Below are 20,003 nucleotides of genomic sequence, written 5' to 3'. Positions count from 1 at the left end.
CCAGCTGCAGCGCCTTTCCCCACCTGAGCAGCTCCACTGTCCGTAACAGCGTGGTGTGCAGTGACGACATTGCACCCGCTGCGTCAGAGGCAGAGGGGGATGATGGGAGAGGGAGTATCATGTGACGCTCTCTCCTCCATTGCTTTATATCAGCGCTATCCCTGTTGGCATATGTTTTTGCTATACTCATATTTTATTCAGGGCTGCAGTAAGCTAATTGACTATATCTAATTCTAATATATAGACTGCCTGCATACATACATATAGCAGCTGATTAGCATTGATATTTGGTAATACTATACTATTAATACTTTCCACCATCAGGATTACATCATTAATAATAACCTGTTTATATCGTCACTATTTAAATTAATTTACCTGGTGGCTCTCTCTTGGCTATTTTATTAATTTTATATTATAACTAATATATTTTTAATTTTCATTGTGCGGGCACCCTTGTGTCATGGTGCTACCATTTACCACATTTTGCAATTAATAAAAGGTATTTCAATTGAATTATTTCTCCCATTTTTGTGACCATATGTTCGTTTTTTTCGGAGTATTCCGAATGGTCTGCCATTCACTTCCTTTGCAAATATATTTCACGGACACTAATTGATGGAGTTCTATAGTATAGTATTATATAGTACATACGGTATACAGGAGAATATGTAACTGGTGTATTTGATTCTATGACTGTAAGGAGGTGGACATATTGCCCACATTCCCACTTGAACAACATGTAAATTGTTGTAATGTTTAATGTGAATTGTTCTGCATAATGTGAATCGTGACTTGTGTTAATGCTGGGGATAATGTGTGTAGTTTGACAGTAGGGATAACTAGAGTTAATTTTTTGGACTAGTCCAGAGAAGGAGAAACCAAGTTGTAGTTGGAATATGACAGTTTTCCTGGTATCAATTCAGATAGGGCTTTGAGTGCTTAGAGAAATGACCTAAGGTCCAATGTGTGCAGTGCCGTATTCTTGGGTGTCCCTAAGTGAGAGGAGAGCGGAAGGAAGAGATAGTGAGATCTGGAGTACATGCGACTGAGAGACAGTGAGTTTCTGAAGATGAGTACTGGAAGAGAAAGCCTTGCAGTGAGCCCTAGGGTTTTATTTCTCCAAAAGGTAAATGACCAGGACAGGACTGACTATGTGAGACAAGTAGAGTGCCCCGGGCTGGAGTTCAAGGGGTCGGCATCAGAGAAAATAAGTACCAGCCATACATAGCTCCTCTAAGTGGAAAGAAGATGAGGGTTGAGTAAAGGACTCTTGCCAGACAGAACTGTAGCATCATTGATCAAGGGCAGTTCATGCCTGAAACGCGTCTGATTATTATCTCATCTACCACCATGAATTTTAATTCTATGTTTTGAAATAAAGCATTGGAGATTTTATTTAGTTGCCGACACTTGGAAGTTTTCTTAATATGTTACCATGGGTCAGGGGTTCTCTTTGGAGCAGAAACGCTATATTGTGAACGATCCTGATATCGAGTAACACGGTGAGGCTTTAAACTTTTTTTTCTCATTATATGAATGTATCTCCTATCTTCCTCCCCAAAATTTGTGGTGCGACATATGGTCCGGTGCACCTTATAGTTCGAAAAATATGGTACATATAGAATACAGGATAATACATGACTGGTATATAGGGATGAGCAAATTAATTTACAGGATCCTGGTCCAGTGGATATACCATGTTGTCTGTTATTTTTTTGCCTAATCTCAATGTTTCCATGTCTGTGTCTTCCTCAGAGGAATCTAAACTACACTGACTTTTAAAGGGGCTACCCAGCTTTAAATATCAGTGTCATCTTGTTCAATGTACACAAAGGGCTTCAATTTTAACAAGCTAATAACATACTGTAGACATAAGGTGCAGAAATGATACCAACATAAAGTGACTGTAGAATATCAGCAAATGATAATATGGTACGTGACCTCAGAGCACAAGACATACGAGAGACAAACTGATGATGCTCGGACCTCACTCTGATCAAAGTCTGATGAAAATAATTGGCCCCTTTTTCTCGTACGTGACATCAGATGATTATAAACTTAGGGAAAAAACATAATACTCACGTTTTCTCAGGCCGTCACTTACCGTTCCCCCCAGTCTGCTCATCTCTTCATCTTTGGTGCTGACTAGGCCTCGTGACGTCGTGAGTAGACGCACATCATGACATCGAGAGAGCTCTACACAAAGTTTCACACGATGGTACAAAGCCTAGTTAGTGCCGGTGGTGGCGAACATGCTGGAAGAGAAGACCTGACCGGAGGCAGTGACGGCCAATGGGGGGGGGGGAGTACAATTTATTTCATTTGTGCCCCTTCCCATCCTTTAGAGTTAAGCAAATTGGTGAATCCAGCAAAACTAATCACGAAAACATCAGAATCTGGTGAATTAGAACTTTTTTTGTGAAATTTGGGACAAATTTGATTAATGTTAATTGATTGATTGATTGATTGAATAATGCCTTCATATTCTGAATAGCACAGAAGTACAAGGTGTTCAGGGCTCAGAAACACGGCTGAGGTGAGGAGGCTGAACCCAACCACCACTGAGCAAGACACAGAAGTACAAGGTGTTCAGGGCTCAGAAACACGGCCGAGGTGAGGAGGCTGAACCCAACCACCACTGAGCAAGACACAGAAGTACAAGGTGTTCAGGGCTCAGAGACATGGCCGAGGTGAGGAGACTAAGCCCGACCACTACTGAGCAAGACACAGAAGTACAAGGTGTTCAGGGCTCAGAGACATGGCCCAGGTGAGGAGGCTGAACCCAACCACCACTGAGCAAGACACAGAAGTACAAGGTGTTCAGGGCTCAGAAACACGGCCGAGGTGAGGAGGCTGAACCCAACCACCACTGAGCAAGACACAGAAGTACAAGGTGTTCAGTGGTCAGAAAAACACGGCCGAGGTGAGGAGGCTGAGCCCGACCAACACTGACCAAAACATGGAAGTACAAGGTGTTCAGTGCTTAGAGACACGACCAAGGTGAGGAGGCTGACCCCGACCACCACTGACCAAAACATGGAAGTACAAGGTGTTCAGTGCTCAGAGACATGGCTGAGGTGAGGAGGCTGAGCCAGACCACAACTGAGCCAAACACAGAAGAACAAGGTGATCATTACTCAGACACGGCCAAGGTGACAGAGGCGTAGCTAGGGGTTCAGCTCAGAGGGGGTGAAACTCCTGAGTGGGCCCCTAACAGGAGGACATATCATTGGTGCAACCTGCACGGCCGCACATTGGCGCAAGAGGTAAGGGCGACCATTGCTACCTCCAAAGAAGTTGCATCTTTAGGAGCTCTTGGGCTGCAAAGGGCCCATATGTTGTTCTTGCACAGGGGCCATTTCTGTCTGTGTCTACCTGTGGCCCCTAACCAGGTAATCATGATTATAACTACAGTGGGTGTAGGGTAACCTCAGGAGATGACAGCACTGTTATTGAAACTAAATCACTATACAAAGACCAGCACTGGTATTACCGCCACATGGGGACCATATAGTGGTAGATACCAATCCTGCAGTAAATACAGAGATTACAGCACAGTTACAGATGGTGACATATAGCTGACGTTCTTTCTGGTGGAGTTGTTCACTTTTCCCATCCTTTCCATCTCACCCAGATCAACATGTCGACTTCTCCAGCCAGGACTCATCTGCAGAGATTACAACAAAGACACATCTGACTTCTCATATTTCCAGTACTGTTCACATGTAGAATAATAAAATCCTATGATGTTCGACTTGGTAGGGGGACCTCCAGGATCATCGTGTCCAACCCTCTGCTAAAAGCAGGATTCAATGACTAAACCATCCCAGATAGATGTCTGTCCAGCCTCTGTTTGAAGACTTCCATTGAAGGAGAACTTGCCACCTCTCGTGGCAGCCTGTTCCACTCATTGGTCACCCTCACTGTCACACAGCTCCCCTATACACAGTATGATCTCACAGCTCCCCTATACACAGTATGATGATCCCACAGCTCCCCTATACACAGTATGATGGGCCCACAGCTCCCCTATACACAGTATGATGATCCCACAGCTCCCCTATACACAGTATGATGGGCCCACAGCTCCCCTATACACAGTATGATGGGCCCACAGCTGCCTTATACACAGTATGATGGGCCCACAGCTCCCTTATACACAGTACGATGGACTCACAGCTCCCTTATACACAGCATGATGTCTCCAAGAGTTCCCCTATATTTAGAATGATGTCCCCAATGCTCCTCCAATACACAGTACACTGTGTGCAGAATTATTAGGCAAGTTGTATTTTGATCACATGATACTTTTTATACATGTTGTCCTACTCCAAGCTGTTCAGGCTTGAGAGCCAACTACCAATTAAGTAAATCAGGTGATGTGCATCTCTGTAATAAGGAGGGGTGTTGTCTAATGACATCAAAACCCTATATAAGGTGTGCTTAATTATTAGGCAACTTCCTTTCCTTTGGCAAAATGGGTCAGAAGAGAGATTTGACAGGCTCTGAGAAGTCCAAAATGTGAGATGTCTTGCAGAGGGATGCAGCAGTCTTGAAATTGCCAAATTTTTGAAGCGTGATCACCGAACAATCAAGTGTTTCATGGCAAATAGCCAACAGGGTCGCAAGAAGCGTGTTGGGCAAAAAAGGCGCAAAATAACTGCCCATGAATTGAGGAAAATCAAGCGTGAAGCTGCCAAGATGCCATTTGCCACCAGTTGTGCCATATTTCAGAGCTGCAACGTTACTGGAGTAACAAAAAGCACAAGGTGTGCGATACTCGGGGACATGGTCAAGGTAAGGAAGGCTGAAAAACGACCACCTTTGAACAAGAAACATAAGATAAAACATCAAGACTGGGCCAAGAAATAAATTAAGACTGACTTTTCAAAGGTTTTATGGACTGATGAAATGAGAGTGACTCTTGATGGGCCAGATGGATGGGCCAGAGGCTGGATCAGTAAAGGGCAGAGAGCTGCACTCCGACTCAGACGCCAGCAAGGTGGAGGTGGGGTACTGGTATGAGCTGGTATCATCAAAGATGAACTTGTGGGACCTTTTCGGGTTGAGGATGGAGTGAAGCTCAACTCCCAGACCTACTGCCAGTTTCTGGAAGATAACTTCTTCAAGCAGTGGTACAGGAAGAAGTCGGTATCGTTCAAGAAAAACATGATTTTCATGCAGGACAATGCTCCATCACATGCCTCCAACTACTCCACAGCGTGGCTGGCCAGTAAAGGTCTCAAAGAAGAAAAAATAATGACATGGCCCCCTTGTTCACCTGATCTGAACCCCATAGAGAACCTGTGGTCCCTCATAAAATGTGAGATCTACAGGGAGGGAAAACAGTACACCTCTCGGAACAGTGTCTGGAGGCTGTGGTGTGTTGTGAATTCTGCTCTTGGGCTCCCTCCGGTGGTTGTTGGTGGTAGTGCAGTTGTCTTGGGGTTGTAATCCGGGCAGGTGTTTCTGCTGATTGCAGCTCTATTAGGTGTTGTGAAATTGGATTTTGGGCTCCCCCGGTGGCCACTGGTGGAATTGAACTGGTGTGCTTCATCCCCTCTGTTCACCTGTTTCCATCAGGATGTGGGAGTCGCTATTTTACCTTGCTCCTCTGTCACTTCCATGCCGGTCAACATTGTAATCAGAAGCCTTTCTGTGCATGTTCCTGCTGCTAGACAACTCCCAGCTAAGTTGGACTTTAGTCCTTGTTTGTTTTTGCATTTTGTTCCAGTTCACAGCTGTAGTTTCGTTTCTGTGTCTGGAAAGCTCTTGTGATCTGAAATTGCCACTCTGATGTTATGAGTTAATACTAGAGTCTTAAAGTAATTTCAGGATGGTATTTTGATAGGGTTTTCAGCTGACCAGGAAAGTGCCCTTTCTGTCTTCCTGCTATCTAGTAAGCGGACCTCAATTTTGCTAAACCTATTTTCATACTACGTTTGTCATTTCATCTAAAATCACCGCCAATATATGTGGGGGCCTCTGTCTGCCTATCGGGGAAATTTCTCTAGAGGTGAGCCAGGACTATATTTTCCTCTGCCGGGATTAGTTAGTCCTCCGGCCGGCGCTGGGCGTCTAGGGATAAAAACGTAGGCAACGCTACCCGGCTGCTGTTAGTTGTGCGGCAGGTTTAGTTCATGGTCAGTTTAGTTTCCATCCTTCCAAGAGCTAGTACTTATTTTTGCTGGGCTATGTTCTCTTGCCATTGAGAACCATAACAGTTTGACCGGCCGGAAAAGGGTTAAATTAATTGACAGAGAAAGGAGAGAAAAGAGAAGTCTGCTGAAGATTTTTTTTTTTTTTTTCCCCTTCAGTTCTGAGTGTGCTTGTAATTGAATCTCTTGCAAGTCTGCCTATATTGCAGCCTTTCTCTCTCTCTCTCTCCTTCTAATCCTGGAATGGCTCTGTGTTCACCTGTTTAAAATGGATATTCAGAGTTTAGCTGCAGGTTTGAATAATCTCACCACGAAAGTTCAAAATTTACAAGATTTTGTTGTTCATGTTCCTATATCTGAACCTAGAATTCCTTTGCCTGAATTTTTCTCGGGGAATAGATCTTGCTTTCAAAATTTCAAAAATAATTGCAAGTTGTTTTTGTCCCTGAAATCTCGCTCTGCTGGAGATCCTGCTCAGCAGGTCAGGATTGTGATTTCCTTGCTCCGGGGCGACCCTCAGGATTGGGCTTTTGCATTGGCTCCAGGGGATCCTGCGTTGCTCAATGTGGATGCGTTTTTTCTGGCCTTGGGGTTGCTTTATGAGGAACCTCAGTTAGAGCTTCAGGCGGAAAAGGCCTTGATGTCCCTATCTCAGGGGCAAGACGAAGCTGAAATATACTGCCAGAAATTCCGTAAATGGGCTGTGCTTACTCAGTGGAATGAGTGCGCCCTGGCGGCGAATTTCAGAGAGGGTCTCTCTGATGCCATTAAGGATGTTATGGTGGGGTTCCCTGTGCCTGCGGGTCTGAATGAGTCCATGACAATGGCTATCCAGATCGATAGGCGTCTGCGGGAGCGCAAATCTGTGCACCATTTGGCGGTGTCTACTGAGAAGACGCCAGAGAATATGCAATGTGATAGAATTCTGTCCAGAAGTGAACGGCAGAATTTAAGATGAAAAAATGGGTTGTGCTTCTATTGCGGTGATTCAACTCATGTTATATCAGCATGCTCTAAGCGTACTAAGAAGCTTGATAAGTCTGTTTCAATTGGCATTTTACAGTCTAAGTTTATTCTTTCTGTGACCCTGATTTGTTCTTTATCATCTATTACCGCGAATGCCTATGTCGACTCTGGCGCCGCTTTGAGTCTTATGGATTGGTCCTTTGCCAAACGCTGTGGGTATGATTTGGAGCCTCTTGAAACTCCTATACCCCTGAAGGGGATTGACTCCACCCCATTGGCTAGTAATAAACCACAATACTGGACACAAGTAACTATGCGGATTAATCCGGATCATCGGGAGGTTATTCGCTTTCTTGTGCTGTATAACCTACATGATGTGTTGGTGCTTGGATTGCCATGGCTGCAATCTCATAACCCAGTCCTTGACTGGAAAGCTATGTCTGTGTTAAGCTGGGGATGTAAGGGGACGCATGGGGACGTACCTGTGGTTTCCATTTCATCATCTATTCCCTCTGAGATTCCTGAATTCTTGACTGAATATCGTGACGTTTTTGAAGAACCTAAGCTTGGTTCATTACCTCCGCACCGGGAGTGCGATTGTGCCATAGATTTGATTCCGGGTAGTAAATACCCTAAGGGTCGTTTATTTAATCTGTCTGTGCCTGAACATGCTGCTATGCGAGAATATATAAAGGAGTCCTTGGAAAAGGGACATATTCGTCCTTCGTCATCTCCCTTAGGAGCCGGTTTTTTCTTTGTGGCTAAGAAAGATGGCTCTTTGAGACCGTGTATTGATTATCGGCTTTTGAATAAAATCACGGTTAAATATCAATATCCGTTGCCACTGCTGACTGATTTGTTTGCTCGCATAAAGGGGGCCAAGTGGTTCTCTAAGATAGATCTCCGTGGGGCGTATAATTTGGTGCGAATTAAGCAGGGGGATGAGTGGAAGACCGCATTTAATACGCCCGAGGGCCACTTTGAGTATTTGGTGATGCCTTTTGGTCTTTCAAATGCCCCTTCAGTCTTTCAGTCCTTTATGCATGACATTTTCCGTGATTATTTGGATAAATTTATGATTGTGTATCTGGATGATATTTTGATTTTTTCGGATGACTGGGACTCTCATGTCCAGCAGGTCAGGAGGGTTTTTCAGGTTTTGCGGTCTAATTCCTTGTGTGTGAAGGGTTCTAAGTGCGTTTTTGGGGTTCAAAAGATTTCCTTTTTGGGATATATTTTTTCCCCCTCTACCATCGAGATGGATCCTGTCAAGGTTCAGGCTATTTGTGATTGGACGCAACCCTCTTCTCTTAAGAGTCTTCAGAAATTTTTCGGCTTTGCTAACTTTTATCGTCGATTTATTGCTGGTTTTTCTGATGTTGTTAAACCATTGACTGATTTGACTAAGAAGGGTGCTGATGTTGCTGATTGGTCCCCTGCTGCTGTGGAGGCCTTTCGGGAGCTTAAGCGCCGCTTTTCTTCCGCCCCTGTGTTGCGTCAGCCTGATGTTGCTCTTCCTTTTCAGGTTGAGGTCGACGCTTCTGAAATCGGAGCTGGGGCAGTTTTGTCGCAGAGAAGTTCCGATTGTTCCGTGATGAGACCTTGTGCCTTTTTCTCGCGTAAATTTTCGCCCGCCGAGCGGAATTATGATGTTGGGAATCGGGAGCTTTTGGCCATGAAGTGGGCTTTTGAGGAGTGGCGTCATTGGCTTGAGGGGGCTAGACATCAGGTGGTGGTATTGACTGACCACAAAAATCTAATTTATCTTGAGTCCGCCAGACGCCTGAATCCTAGACAGGCGCGCTGGTCGTTGTTTTTCTCTCGGTTTAATTTTGTGGTGTCCTACCTGCCGGGTTCTAAGAATGTTAAGGCGGATGCCCTTTCTAGGAGTTTTGAGCCTGACTCCCCTGGTAACTCTGAACCTACAGGTATCCTTAAGGATGGGCATAGATTTGTCTTTCTCGTCTGCCTTCCATCCTCAGACAAATGGCCAGACCGAGCGGACGAATCAGACCTTGGAGACATATTTGAGGTGTTTTGTGTCTGCAGATCAGGATGATTGGGTTGCTTTTTTGCCTTTAGCGGAGTTTGCCCTCAATAATCGGGCCAGCTCTGCCACCTTGGTGTCTCCTTTTTTCTGTAATTCGGGGTTTCATCCTCGATTTTCTTCTGGTCAGGTGGAATCTTCGGATTGTCCTGGAGTGGATGCTGTGGTGGAGAGGTTGCATCAGATTTGGGGGCAGGTAGTGGACAATTTGAAGTTGTCCCAGGAGAAGACTCAGCTTTTTGCCAACCGCCGGCGTCGGGTTGGTCCTCGGCTTTGTGTTGGGGACTTGGTGTGGTTGTCTTCTCGTTTTGTCCCTATGAGGGTTTCTTCTCCTAAGTTTAAGCCTCGGTTCATCGGCCCGTACAAGATATTGGAGATTCTTAACCCTGTGTCCTTCCGTTTGGACCTCCCTGCATCTTTTTCTATTCATAATGTTTTTCATCGGTCATTGTTGCGCAGGTATGAGGTACCGGTTGTGCCTTCCGTTGAGCCTCCCGCTCCGGTGTTGGTTGAGGGCGAGTTGGAGTACGTTGTGGAAAAAATCTTGGACTCCCGTGTTTCCAGACGGAAACTCCAGTATCTGGTCAAATGGAAGGGATACGGTCAGGAGGATAATTCTTGGGTGACTGCCTCTGATGTTCATGCCTCCGATCTGGTCCGTGCCTTTCATAGGGCTCATCCTGATCGCCCTGGTGGTTCTGGTGAGGGTTCGGTGCCCCCTCCTTGAGGGGGGGGTACTGTTGTGAAATTGGATTTTGGGCTCCCCCGGTGGCCACTGGTGGAATTGAACTGGTGTGCTTCATCCCCTCTGTTCACCTGTTTCCATCAGGATGTGGGAGTCGCTATTTTACCTTGCTCCTCTGTCACTTCCATGCCGGTCAACATTGTAATCAGAAGCCTTTCTGTGCATGTTCCTGCTGCTAGACAACTCCCAGCTAAGTTGGACTTTAGTCCTTGTTTGTTTTTGCATTTTGTTCCAGTTCACAGCTGTAGTTTCGTTTCTGTGTCTGGAAAGCTCTTGTGATCTGAAATTGCCACTCTGATGTTATGAGTTAATACTAGAGTCTTAAAGTAATTTCAGGATGGTATTTTGATAGGGTTTTCAGCTGACCAGGAAAGTGCCCTTTCTGTCTTCCTGCTATCTAGTAAGCGGACCTCAAATTTGCTAAACCTATTTTCATACTACGTTTGTCATTTCATCTAAAATCACCGCCAATATATGTGGGGGCCTCTGTCTGCCTATCGGGGAAATTTCTCTAGAGGTGAGCCAGGACTATATTTTCCTCTGCCGGGATTAGTTAGTCCTCCGGCCGGCGCTGGGCGTCTAGGGATAAAAACGTAGGCAACGCTACCCGGCTGCTGTTAGTTGTGCGGCAGGTTTAGTTCATGGTCAGTTTAGTTTCCATCCTTCCAAGAGCTAGTACTTATTTTTGCTGGGCTATGTTCTCTTGCCATTGAGAACCATAACAATTAGGTATTTAGGTGTGCAGGATCCATGAGTCTGTGCCAGTTGTCCACTGTACTTGGAGGGATTGCATCTCTCTCTGGCTCCTCATGCCCTGCTGCAAATTCAGCTAAGATAAGTGTCTGGTTTTTTGTCTCTGTGCACACATGCAGTGTGCTTGGCAATTCAGTGCAATTTATTGTGTTTTTGTCCAGCTTAGACTTTGTTTGGATTTTTAAGTCATGCTGGATTCTCAGGAGATGCAGATATACTTTCTATGTCTTTAGTTAGATGTGGAATATTTGTATTATCTGCTGTGGATGTTTTTTAGGATTTTAATACTGACCGCTTAGAATTCTGTCCTATCCTTTTCTATTTAGCTAGAAGTGCCTCTTTTGCTAAATGCTGTTTTTCCGCCTGAGTGTGTCTTTCCTCTTATACTCACAGTCAATATTTGTGGGGGGCTGCCTATCCTTTGGGGTTCTGCTCTGAGGCAAGATAGAATTCCCATTTTCATCTATAGGGGTATTTAGTCCTCCGGCTGTGTCGAGATGTCTAGGACTTGTTAGGTACATCCCACGGCTACTTCTAGTTGCGGTGTTAGATTAGGGTTTGCGGTCAGTACAGGTACCACCTACTCCTGAGAAAGTCTCTCATGCGGCTCCAAGGTCACCAGATCATAACAGTACAACTGGCCAACAATGAGTTAAATGTATCTCAGAAGAAGGGAAGAAAGAGCCATTTTTTTTTTCTGTAGCCTGTTTTGTCTTTTCTTCCCTCTTTTCCTCTGGGTGACTGAGGAGTCTTGTGCTAGCATGGATGTTCAGGGATTAGTTTCTCGTGTAGACCAGCTTGCTGCTAGGGTACAGGGTATTTCTGATTATATTGCTCAGACTAGGCTTTTAGAGCCTAGGATTCCTACTCCTGATTTGTTTTTTGGGGACAGGTCCAAATTTTTGAGTTTTAAAAACAACTGTAAACTGTTTTTTGCTCTGAAACCTCGTTCCTCTGGTGATCCCATTCAGCAGATTAAAATTGTCATTTCCCTGCTGCGTGGCAACCCTCAGGATTGGGCATTTTCCCTGGAATCTGGGAATACGGCCTTGCTTAATGTAGATGCCTTTTTTCAGGTTCTAGGATTATTATATGATGAACCAAATTCTGTGGATCAAGCGGAGAAGACCTTGTTGGCCCTGTCTCAGGGTCAAGAAGCGGCAGAATTGTATTGTCAGAAATTTAGAAAATGGTCTGTGCTGACTAAATGGAATGAGGATGCTTTGGCGGCAATTTTCAGAAAGGGTCTTTCTGAATCTGTTAAAGATGTTATGGTGGGGTTTCCCACGCCTGTTGGTCTGAGTGATTCTATGTCTCTGGCCATTCAGATCGATCGGCGCTTGAGGGAGCGCAGAACTTGCGCGCTGTGGCGTTGTCCTCAGAGCAGATGCCTGGGCCTATGCAGTGTGATAGGATTCTGTCTAGAACGGAACAAGGATTCAGACGTCAGAATAGGTTGTGTTTTTATTGTGGCAATGCTTCTCATGTCATTTCAGTCTGCCCAAAGCGTACAAAGAGAATCGCTAGTTCAGTTACCATCGGAACTGTACAACCTAAATTTCTGTTATCTGTGACCTTGATCTGCTCATTGTCGTAATTTTCTGTCATGGCGTTTGTGGACTCAGGCGCCGCTTTGAACTTAATGGACTTTGAATTTGCCAGGCGTTGTGGTTTCCCCTTGCAGTCTTTGCAGAACCCTATTCCTTTAAGGGACATTGATGCTACACCTTTGGCTAAAAATAAACCCCAGTTTTGGACACAGGTGACCATGTGCATGGCGCCAGCCCATCAGGAAGATTGTTGTTTTCTGGTGTTGCATAATTTGCATGATGCTATTGTGCTGGGGTTTCCATGGTTGCAGATACACAATCCTGTGTTGGATTGGAAGTCTATGTCTGTGACTAGTTGGGGTTGTCAGGGGGTTCATAATGACGTTCCTGTGATGTCAATCTCCTCTTCCTCCTCTTCTGAAGTTCCAGAGTTTTTGTCTGATTTTCAGGATGTATTCGATGAGCCCAAGTCCAGTTCCCTTCCACCGCATAGGGACTGTGATTGTGCTATTGCCTTGATTCCAGGCTGTAAGTTTCCTAAGGGCCGACTTTTCAACCTGTCTGTGCCGGAACATACCGCCATGCGGAGTTATGTTAAGGACTCTTTGGAGAAAGGGCATATTCGGCCATCTTCTTCACCGTTGGGAGCGGGATTTTTTTTTGTTGCTAAGAAGGATGGCTCCTTGAGACCCTGTATTGATTATCGCCTCTTGAATAAGATCACGGTCAAGTTTCAATACCCTTTACCTTTGCTTTCCGATTGGTTTGCCAGGATTAAGGCGGCTAGTTGGTTTACTAAAATTGACCTTCGGGGGGCATATAATCTTGTTCGTATTAAGCAGGGTGACGAATGGAAAACTGCGTTTAATACGCCCGAAGGCCATTTTGAATACCTTGTGATGCCATTCGGGCTCTCTAATGCTCCATCTGTTTTTCAGTCCTTCATGCATGATATCTTCCGGAATTATCTTGATAAATTCATGATTGTATATTTGGATGACATCTTAATTTTTTCCGATGATTGGGAGTCTCATGTGAAACAGGTCAGGATGGTATTTCAGATCCTTCGTGACAATGCTTTGTTTGTGAAGGGGTCTAAATGTCTCTTTGGAGTGCAGAAGGTTTCTTTTTTGGGCTTCATTTTTTCTCCCTCATCTATAGAGATGGATCCGGTTAAGGTTCAGGCCATTCATGATTGGATTCAGCCCACATCCGTGAAGAGCCTTCTGAAATTTTTGGGCTTTGCTAATTTTTACCGCCGTTTCATTGCTAACTTCTCCAGTGTGGTTAAACCCCTGACCGATTTGACGAAGAAAGGCACTGATGTGACGAATTGGTCCTCTGTGGCTGTCTCTGCCTTTCAGGAGCTTAAACGCCGATTTACTTCTGCTCCGGTGTTGCGTCAGCCAGATGTTTCTCTTCCGTTTCAGGTTGAGGTTGACGCTTCTGAGATTGGGGCAGGGGCCGTTTTGTCTCAGAGGAATTCTGATGGTTCCTTGATGAAACAATGTGCCTTCTTTTCCCATAAGTTTTCGCCTGCTGAACGCAATCATGATGTCGGCAATCGGGAGTTGTTGGCTATGAAGTGGGCGTTTGAGGAATGGCGACATTGGCTTGAGGGAGCCAAGCACCGTATTGTGGTATTGACCGATCATAAAAATCTGATTTACCTCGAATCTGCCAAACGGCTGAATCCTAGACAGGCTCGATGGTCCCTGTTTTTCTCCCGTTTTGATTTCGTGGTTTCGTATCTTCCGGGTTCTAAGAATATTAAGGCTGATGCCCTCTCCAGGAGTTTTTTGCCTGATTCTCCTGAGGTACTTGAGCCGGTCGGCATTCTGAAAGAAGGGGTGGTCCTTTCTGCCATTTCCCCTGATTTGCGACGGGTTCTGCAGGAATTTCAGGCTGACAAACCTGACCACTGTCCAGTGGGGAAACTGTTTGTTCCTGATAGATGGACTAGTAGAGTGATTTCTGAGGTTCATTGTTCTGTGTTGGCTGGCCATCCTGGTATTTTTGGTACCAGAGATTTGGTTGGTAGGTCCTTTTGGTGGCCTTCTTTGTCGCGTGATGTGCGTTCTTTTGTGCAGTCCTGTGGGACTTGTGCGCGGGCCAAGCCTTGTTGTTCCCGTGCTAGTAGGTTGCTTTTGCCTTTGCCGGTCACTGAGAGGCCCTGGACGCATATTTCTATGGATTTTATTTCAGATCTTCCGGTTTCCCAGAGGATGTCGGTTATCTGGGTGGTTTGTGACAGGTTTTCTAAGATGGTTCATTTGGTGCCTTTGCCTAAATTGCCTTCCTCTTCTGATTTGGTTCCGTTGTTTTTTCAGCATGTGGTTCGTTTGCATGGTATTCCGGAGAATATTGTGTCTGACAGAGGTTCCCAGTTTGTTTCTAGGTTTTGGCGGGGCTTTTGTGCTAGGCTGGGCATTGATTTGTCTTTTTCTTCCGCATTTCATCCTCAGACAAATGGCCAGACCGAGCGAACTAATCAGACTTTGGAAACTTATTTGAGATGCTTTGTGTCTGCTGATCAGGATGATTGGGTGGCTTTCTTGCCATTGGCCGAGTTTGCCCTTAATAATCGGGCTAGTTCGGCTACCTTGGTTTCGCCCTTCTTTTGTAATTTTGGTTTTCATCCTCGTTTTTCTTCGGGGCAGGTTGAGCCTTCGGATTGTCCTGGTGTGGATTCTGTGGTTGCAGGTTGCAGCAGATTTGGGCTCATGTGGTGGACAATTTGGTGTTGTCTCAGGAGGAGGCTCAGCGTTTTGCTAACCGTCGTCGGTGTGTTGGTTCCCGGCTTCGGGTTGGGGATTTAGTCTGGTTGTCTTCCCGACATGTTCCTATGAAGGTTTCTTCCCCTAAGTTTAAGCCTCGGTTTATTGGTCCTTATAGGATTTCTGAGATTATCAATCCGGTGTCTTTTCGTTTGGCCCTTCCGGCCTCTTTTGCCATCCATAATGTTTTCCATAGATCTTTATTGCGGAAATATGTGGTGCCTGTTGTTCCCTCTGTTGATCCTCCTGCTCCTGTGTTGGTTGATGGGGAGTTGGAGTATGTGGTTGAGAAGATTTTGGATTCTCGCTTTTCGAGGCGGAGGCTTCAGTACCTTGTCAAATGGAAGGGTTATGGCCAGTAGGATAATTCTTGGGTTTTTGCCTCTGATGTCCATGCTGCTGATTTGGTCCGTGCCTTTCATCTGGCTCGTCCTGATCGGCCTGGGGGCTCTGGTGAGGGTTCGGTGACCCCTCTTCAAGGGGGGGTACTGTTGTGAATTCTGCTCTTGGGCTCCCTCCGGTGGTTGTTGGTGGTAGTGCAGTTGTCTTGGGGTTGTAATCCGGGCAGGTGTTTCTGCTGATTGCAGCTCTATTAGGTATTTAGGTGAGCAGGATCCATGAGTCTGTGCCAGTTGTCCATTGTACTTGGAGGGATTGCATCTCTCTCTGGCTCCTCATGCCCTGCTGCAAATTCAGCTAAGATAAGTGTCTGGTTTTTTGTCTCTGTGCACACATGCAGTGTGCTTTGTAATTCAGTGCAATTCATTGTGTTTTTGTCCAGCTTAGACTTTGTTTGGATTTTTAAGTCATGCTGGATTCTCAGGAGATGCAGATATACTTTCTATGTCTTTAGTTAGATGTGGAATATTTGAATTATCTGCTGTGGATGTTTTTTAGGATTTTAATACTCACCGCTTAGAATTCTGTCCTATCCTTTTCTACTTAGCTAGAAGTGCCTCTTTTGCTAAATCCTGTTTTTCTGCCTGCGTGTGTCTTTCCTCTTATACTCACAGTCAATATTTGTGGGGGGCTGCCTATCCTTTGGAGTTCTGCTCTGAGGCAAGATAGAATTCCCATTTTCATCTATAGGGGTATTTAGTCCTCCGGCTGTGTCGAGATGTCTAGGACGTGTTAGGTACATCCCACGGCTACTTCTAGTTGCGGTGTTAGATTAGGGTTTGCGGTCAGTACAGGTACCACCTACTCCTGAGAAAGTCTCTCATGCGGCTCCAAGGTCACCAGATCATAACAGTGGTGGCTGCTGCACACAATGTTGGTTGTTGGTCGTAAACAGATCAAGCAACTGACAAAATCTATGGATGGAGGCTGCTGAGTGTCATCATAAAGAAAGGGGGCTATATTGGCCACTAATTTTTTGGGGGGTTCTGATTTTGCATGTCAGAAATGTTTATTTCTAAATTTTGTGCAGTTATATTGGTTTACCTGGTGAAAATAATTAAGTGAGATGGGAATATATTTGGTTTTTATTAAGCTGCCTAATAATTCTGCACAGGAATAGTTACCTGCACACACAGATATCCTCCTAAGATAGCCAAATCTAAAAAAAACCTCACTCCAACTTCCAAAAATATTAAGCTTTGATATTTATGAGTCTTTTGGGTTGATTGAGAACATAGTTGTTGATCAATAATAAAAATAATTCTCTAAAATACAACTTGCCTAATAATTCTGCACACAGTGTATAATAGTTAATAGCGTTCTGACAGCATGCAGCACCTGCACTGAGAAGCCCTCTGCAGGGAGGAAATAAACTTTATTCCTCCCGGCAACCTCACTCTTCCAGTCATAGGGGTTGTGTCAGCACGGTATCAGTCACAGCTCTGTGAATAGAGAGTGGCGGCTGTAACCTCACCCCTCAGCATTAACCCACAATGCCCTGTCCTCACCTTCACTTCAGCCCCCTCAATACCCCATCCTCTCTTATTCACCCCCAGTGCCCTGTCACCTCTCCCCTACTTTAGCCCCCACAATAACCCCCATCCTCTTACATTCACCCCCAGTGCCCTGTTCCCCTCCCCTACTTCAGCCCCAACAATACCCCATCCTCTCTCATTCACCCCCAATGCGGTCGTCCCTCCCCCACTTCAGCCCCCACAATAACTCCCATCCTCTCTCATTCACCCCCAGTGACCTGTTCCCCTCCCCCACTTCAGCTCTCGCAATACCCCATCCTTTCACCCCACAGTGACCATGACATGCCTAAACGGAATGACTCTAATCAATTCCATCCCCACTTACCGATGAAGTTTGCAGGCAGTGAGGTAGGACGAGGAAGCGTAGAGTTTAATGCAAGGCGGGCACTAGGACCCAGAGTGCCTAAGCCAATGATAGCGTCACTGCACAGCTAGAAACTAACTGCAGCTCTGCCGGCCCAGTCAGGAAGAGGCTCCTTGGGCGAGATAACATTGCACAGACTGAGGCTGCCGTCACACTAGCAGTATTTGGTCAGTATTTTACACCAGTATTTGTAAGCCAAAACCAGGAGTGGAAGAAATAGAGGGAAAGTATAATAGAAACATATGCTCCATTTCCGGATTTATCACCCACTCCTTGTTTTGGCTACAAATACTGATGTAAAATACTGACCAAATACTGATAGTGTGACGGCAGCCTGAGGCTCTGCGAGCTGCCACTGTGCACAGTCTGTCAGAGAGGGGAGCCGGTATTTTGCTGCTCTCTCCCTGACACCTCAGATGCGGACAAATGACAAAAGTGGTGGCCGTGGCTCCCTATGGGCCCATTCATGTGACAGGGCCTGGGGCAACGGCCCCCTCTGCCCCCCACTGCGACGGGCCGAGTACGACGCTAGTGTGAAAGAAGCCTTAGATTCTGACATGGAATTGAGGCTTCGGAGCTTTAAGAACCTGCTCCTTTAGATGTAATGCTTGTAAGTTGTTATAGAGAGGTTCAGTCTTTTGTAGTTTTATGCAGAAGATTTTACATTGCAAGAGGATTTCACCGACCTGGGAGTCCTGGAGTAATTTCTAAGCTTATCAGGCCTACCAGAGGGTCTTGGAGAGAGGGAGCCCCCACATGTGCTCTGTTCCCAGAGACAGCTTGTCTCAGACTGGTTTTCCTTTTCCCAGCTCTGGTCTAGACGGGGCAGAAACTAGAACAGCCCCTCCTCTTGAAACCTCAGTTCTCATGTCAAACCTTTACATTTTATATATTTCACCAGCAGATGGTGCTGGAACACAAACAATTGAGAAAATACCCGGAAAACTATATGGATCAAATGAAAGCACATGTCTTAGGCTATGTGCACACGTTGCAGATTTCCAGCTGATCCGCAGCGCTTTTTTCCACGCAGAAACGCTGCAGATCCGCAAGTGATTCATAGTACAATGTAAATCAATGGGGGGAAAAAATGCTGTGCTAATGGTGCAGAAAATTCCGCACGGAATCCGCAGCGGATTAAAAAAAGGACCATGTCAATTCTTTTTGCGGATCTACAGCATTTCTGCACCCATTGACTTCCATTGATTCAGTCAAATCTGCAGCAAAACCGCAGGATCTGCGGTTTTGCTTTTTTTGCTGCGGAGTTGGGAGCGAGAAACACTGCAGATCAGGAGGGGGAAGAGTGTGTGGGCAGAGACTGTGTGTGTGTGGGTGTTTGTGTGTGCGGGGCTGTGTGTATCTGTGTGCGGGGGTATGCGGAGCTGTGCGGGCATCTGCGGGGCTGTGTGTGCGTCTGTGTGTGGGGCTGTGTGTGTCTGCATGGGTGTGTGAGGGGCTGTGTGTGTCTGTGTGCGGGGCTGTGTGTGTGCGGGTCTGTATGTAGGCAGGCATCGTCCGATGGGACTACTAGTCCCATCCCGCTATGCCTGCTACAGTGACAGGTAGCCGGATGTATCTATCTATCTATCTATCTATCTATCTATCTATATCTATTTATATCTATCTATAGATGTAGCTATAGATATATATATGTCTAATTCCTTTATCTATCTATTTATGTATCTCATTCCTTCTATCTATCTATCTATCTATCTATCTATCTATCTATCTATCTATCTATCTATCTATCTCATTCCTTCTATCTCTCTCATTCCTTCTATCTCATTCCTTCTATCTATCTCATTCCTTCTATCTATCTATCTCATTCTATCTATCTATCTATCTATCTATCTATCTATCTCATTCTGTCTATCTATCTCATTCCTTCTATCTATCTATCTCATTCCTTCTATCTATCTATCTATCTATCTATCTATCTCATTCCTTCTATCTATCTATCTATCTCATTCCTTCTATCTATCTATCTATCTATCTATCTATCTATCTATCTATCTCATTCCGTCTATCTATCTATCTATCTCATTCCATCTATCTATCTATCTATCTATCTATCTATCTATCTATCTATCTATCTATCTCATTCCTTCTATCTGTCTATCTATCTCATTCCATCTATCTATCTATCTCATTCCTTCTATCTATCTATCTCATTCCTTCTATCTATCTATCTATCTATCTATCTATCTATCTATGTGTAATGGAGTGTGGGTGGTTGGACGAATGTTAAAGAGGAGGTTGGACCAGAAATGACATCACAAATTTTTATTTTTTTGTTCAATAATAGATGTTTATTTAGCTTTCTAAACACATACAAATCTGCATGAAAAAAAAATCAAAAACGCTGCGTTTTCTGGCAAGAGAGGGAAGAATCTGCACAGAAAATTCCACAGGCAAATCAGCAACGTGTGCACATACCCTTAATAACAGTAAAAGGGGTAGCTAAAATGTGAGCTATAGTGTACAGGATTACTCATGGTCCAGGGGTATTTAAAGGGACAGTCATAACTTGGACCAGGTCACTACGTGAGGAGACTGAGCACGTCCACCACTGACCAAGACACAGAAGTACAAGGAGGTCAGTGCTCAGAGACACGGCCGAGGTGAGGAGGCTGAGGCCCAACCACCACTGAGCAATCAAAAAAAGGTTTATCAATAACATTTCAGTTCATATACGGACCTTCATCA

General features: G+C 45.1%; 1 protein-coding gene across 2 annotated transcripts in view; it reads right to left on the bottom strand.

Annotated features, from left to right (window-relative positions):
* The window catches only part of LOC143817901 (apovitellenin-1-like), a 165,630-nt gene extending 147,533 nt beyond the window's left edge, over window positions 1–18,097 (bottom strand). Inside the window, exon 1 of one of the 2 annotated variants that reach the window (XM_077299369.1) lies at window positions 18,024–18,097. In XM_077299369.1, the coding sequence (XP_077155484.1) occupies window positions 18,024–18,055 (32 nt within the window). In that variant the 5' untranslated portion in view covers window positions 18,056–18,097. Of the gene's footprint in view, window positions 1–17,983 lie in introns of both variants that reach the window. The other variant, XM_077299370.1, reaches the window with a different exon arrangement.
* Window positions 18,098–20,003: the final 1,906 nt, after the last annotated feature.

This window comes from Ranitomeya variabilis, chromosome 3 (genome assembly GCF_051348905.1).
Source record: "Ranitomeya variabilis isolate aRanVar5 chromosome 3, aRanVar5.hap1, whole genome shotgun sequence".
Lineage (NCBI taxonomy): Eukaryota > Metazoa > Chordata > Amphibia > Anura > Dendrobatidae > Ranitomeya > Ranitomeya variabilis.
Note: the sequence above shows the minus strand (reverse complement) of the source record. Positions and strands in the feature narration are given on the sequence as shown.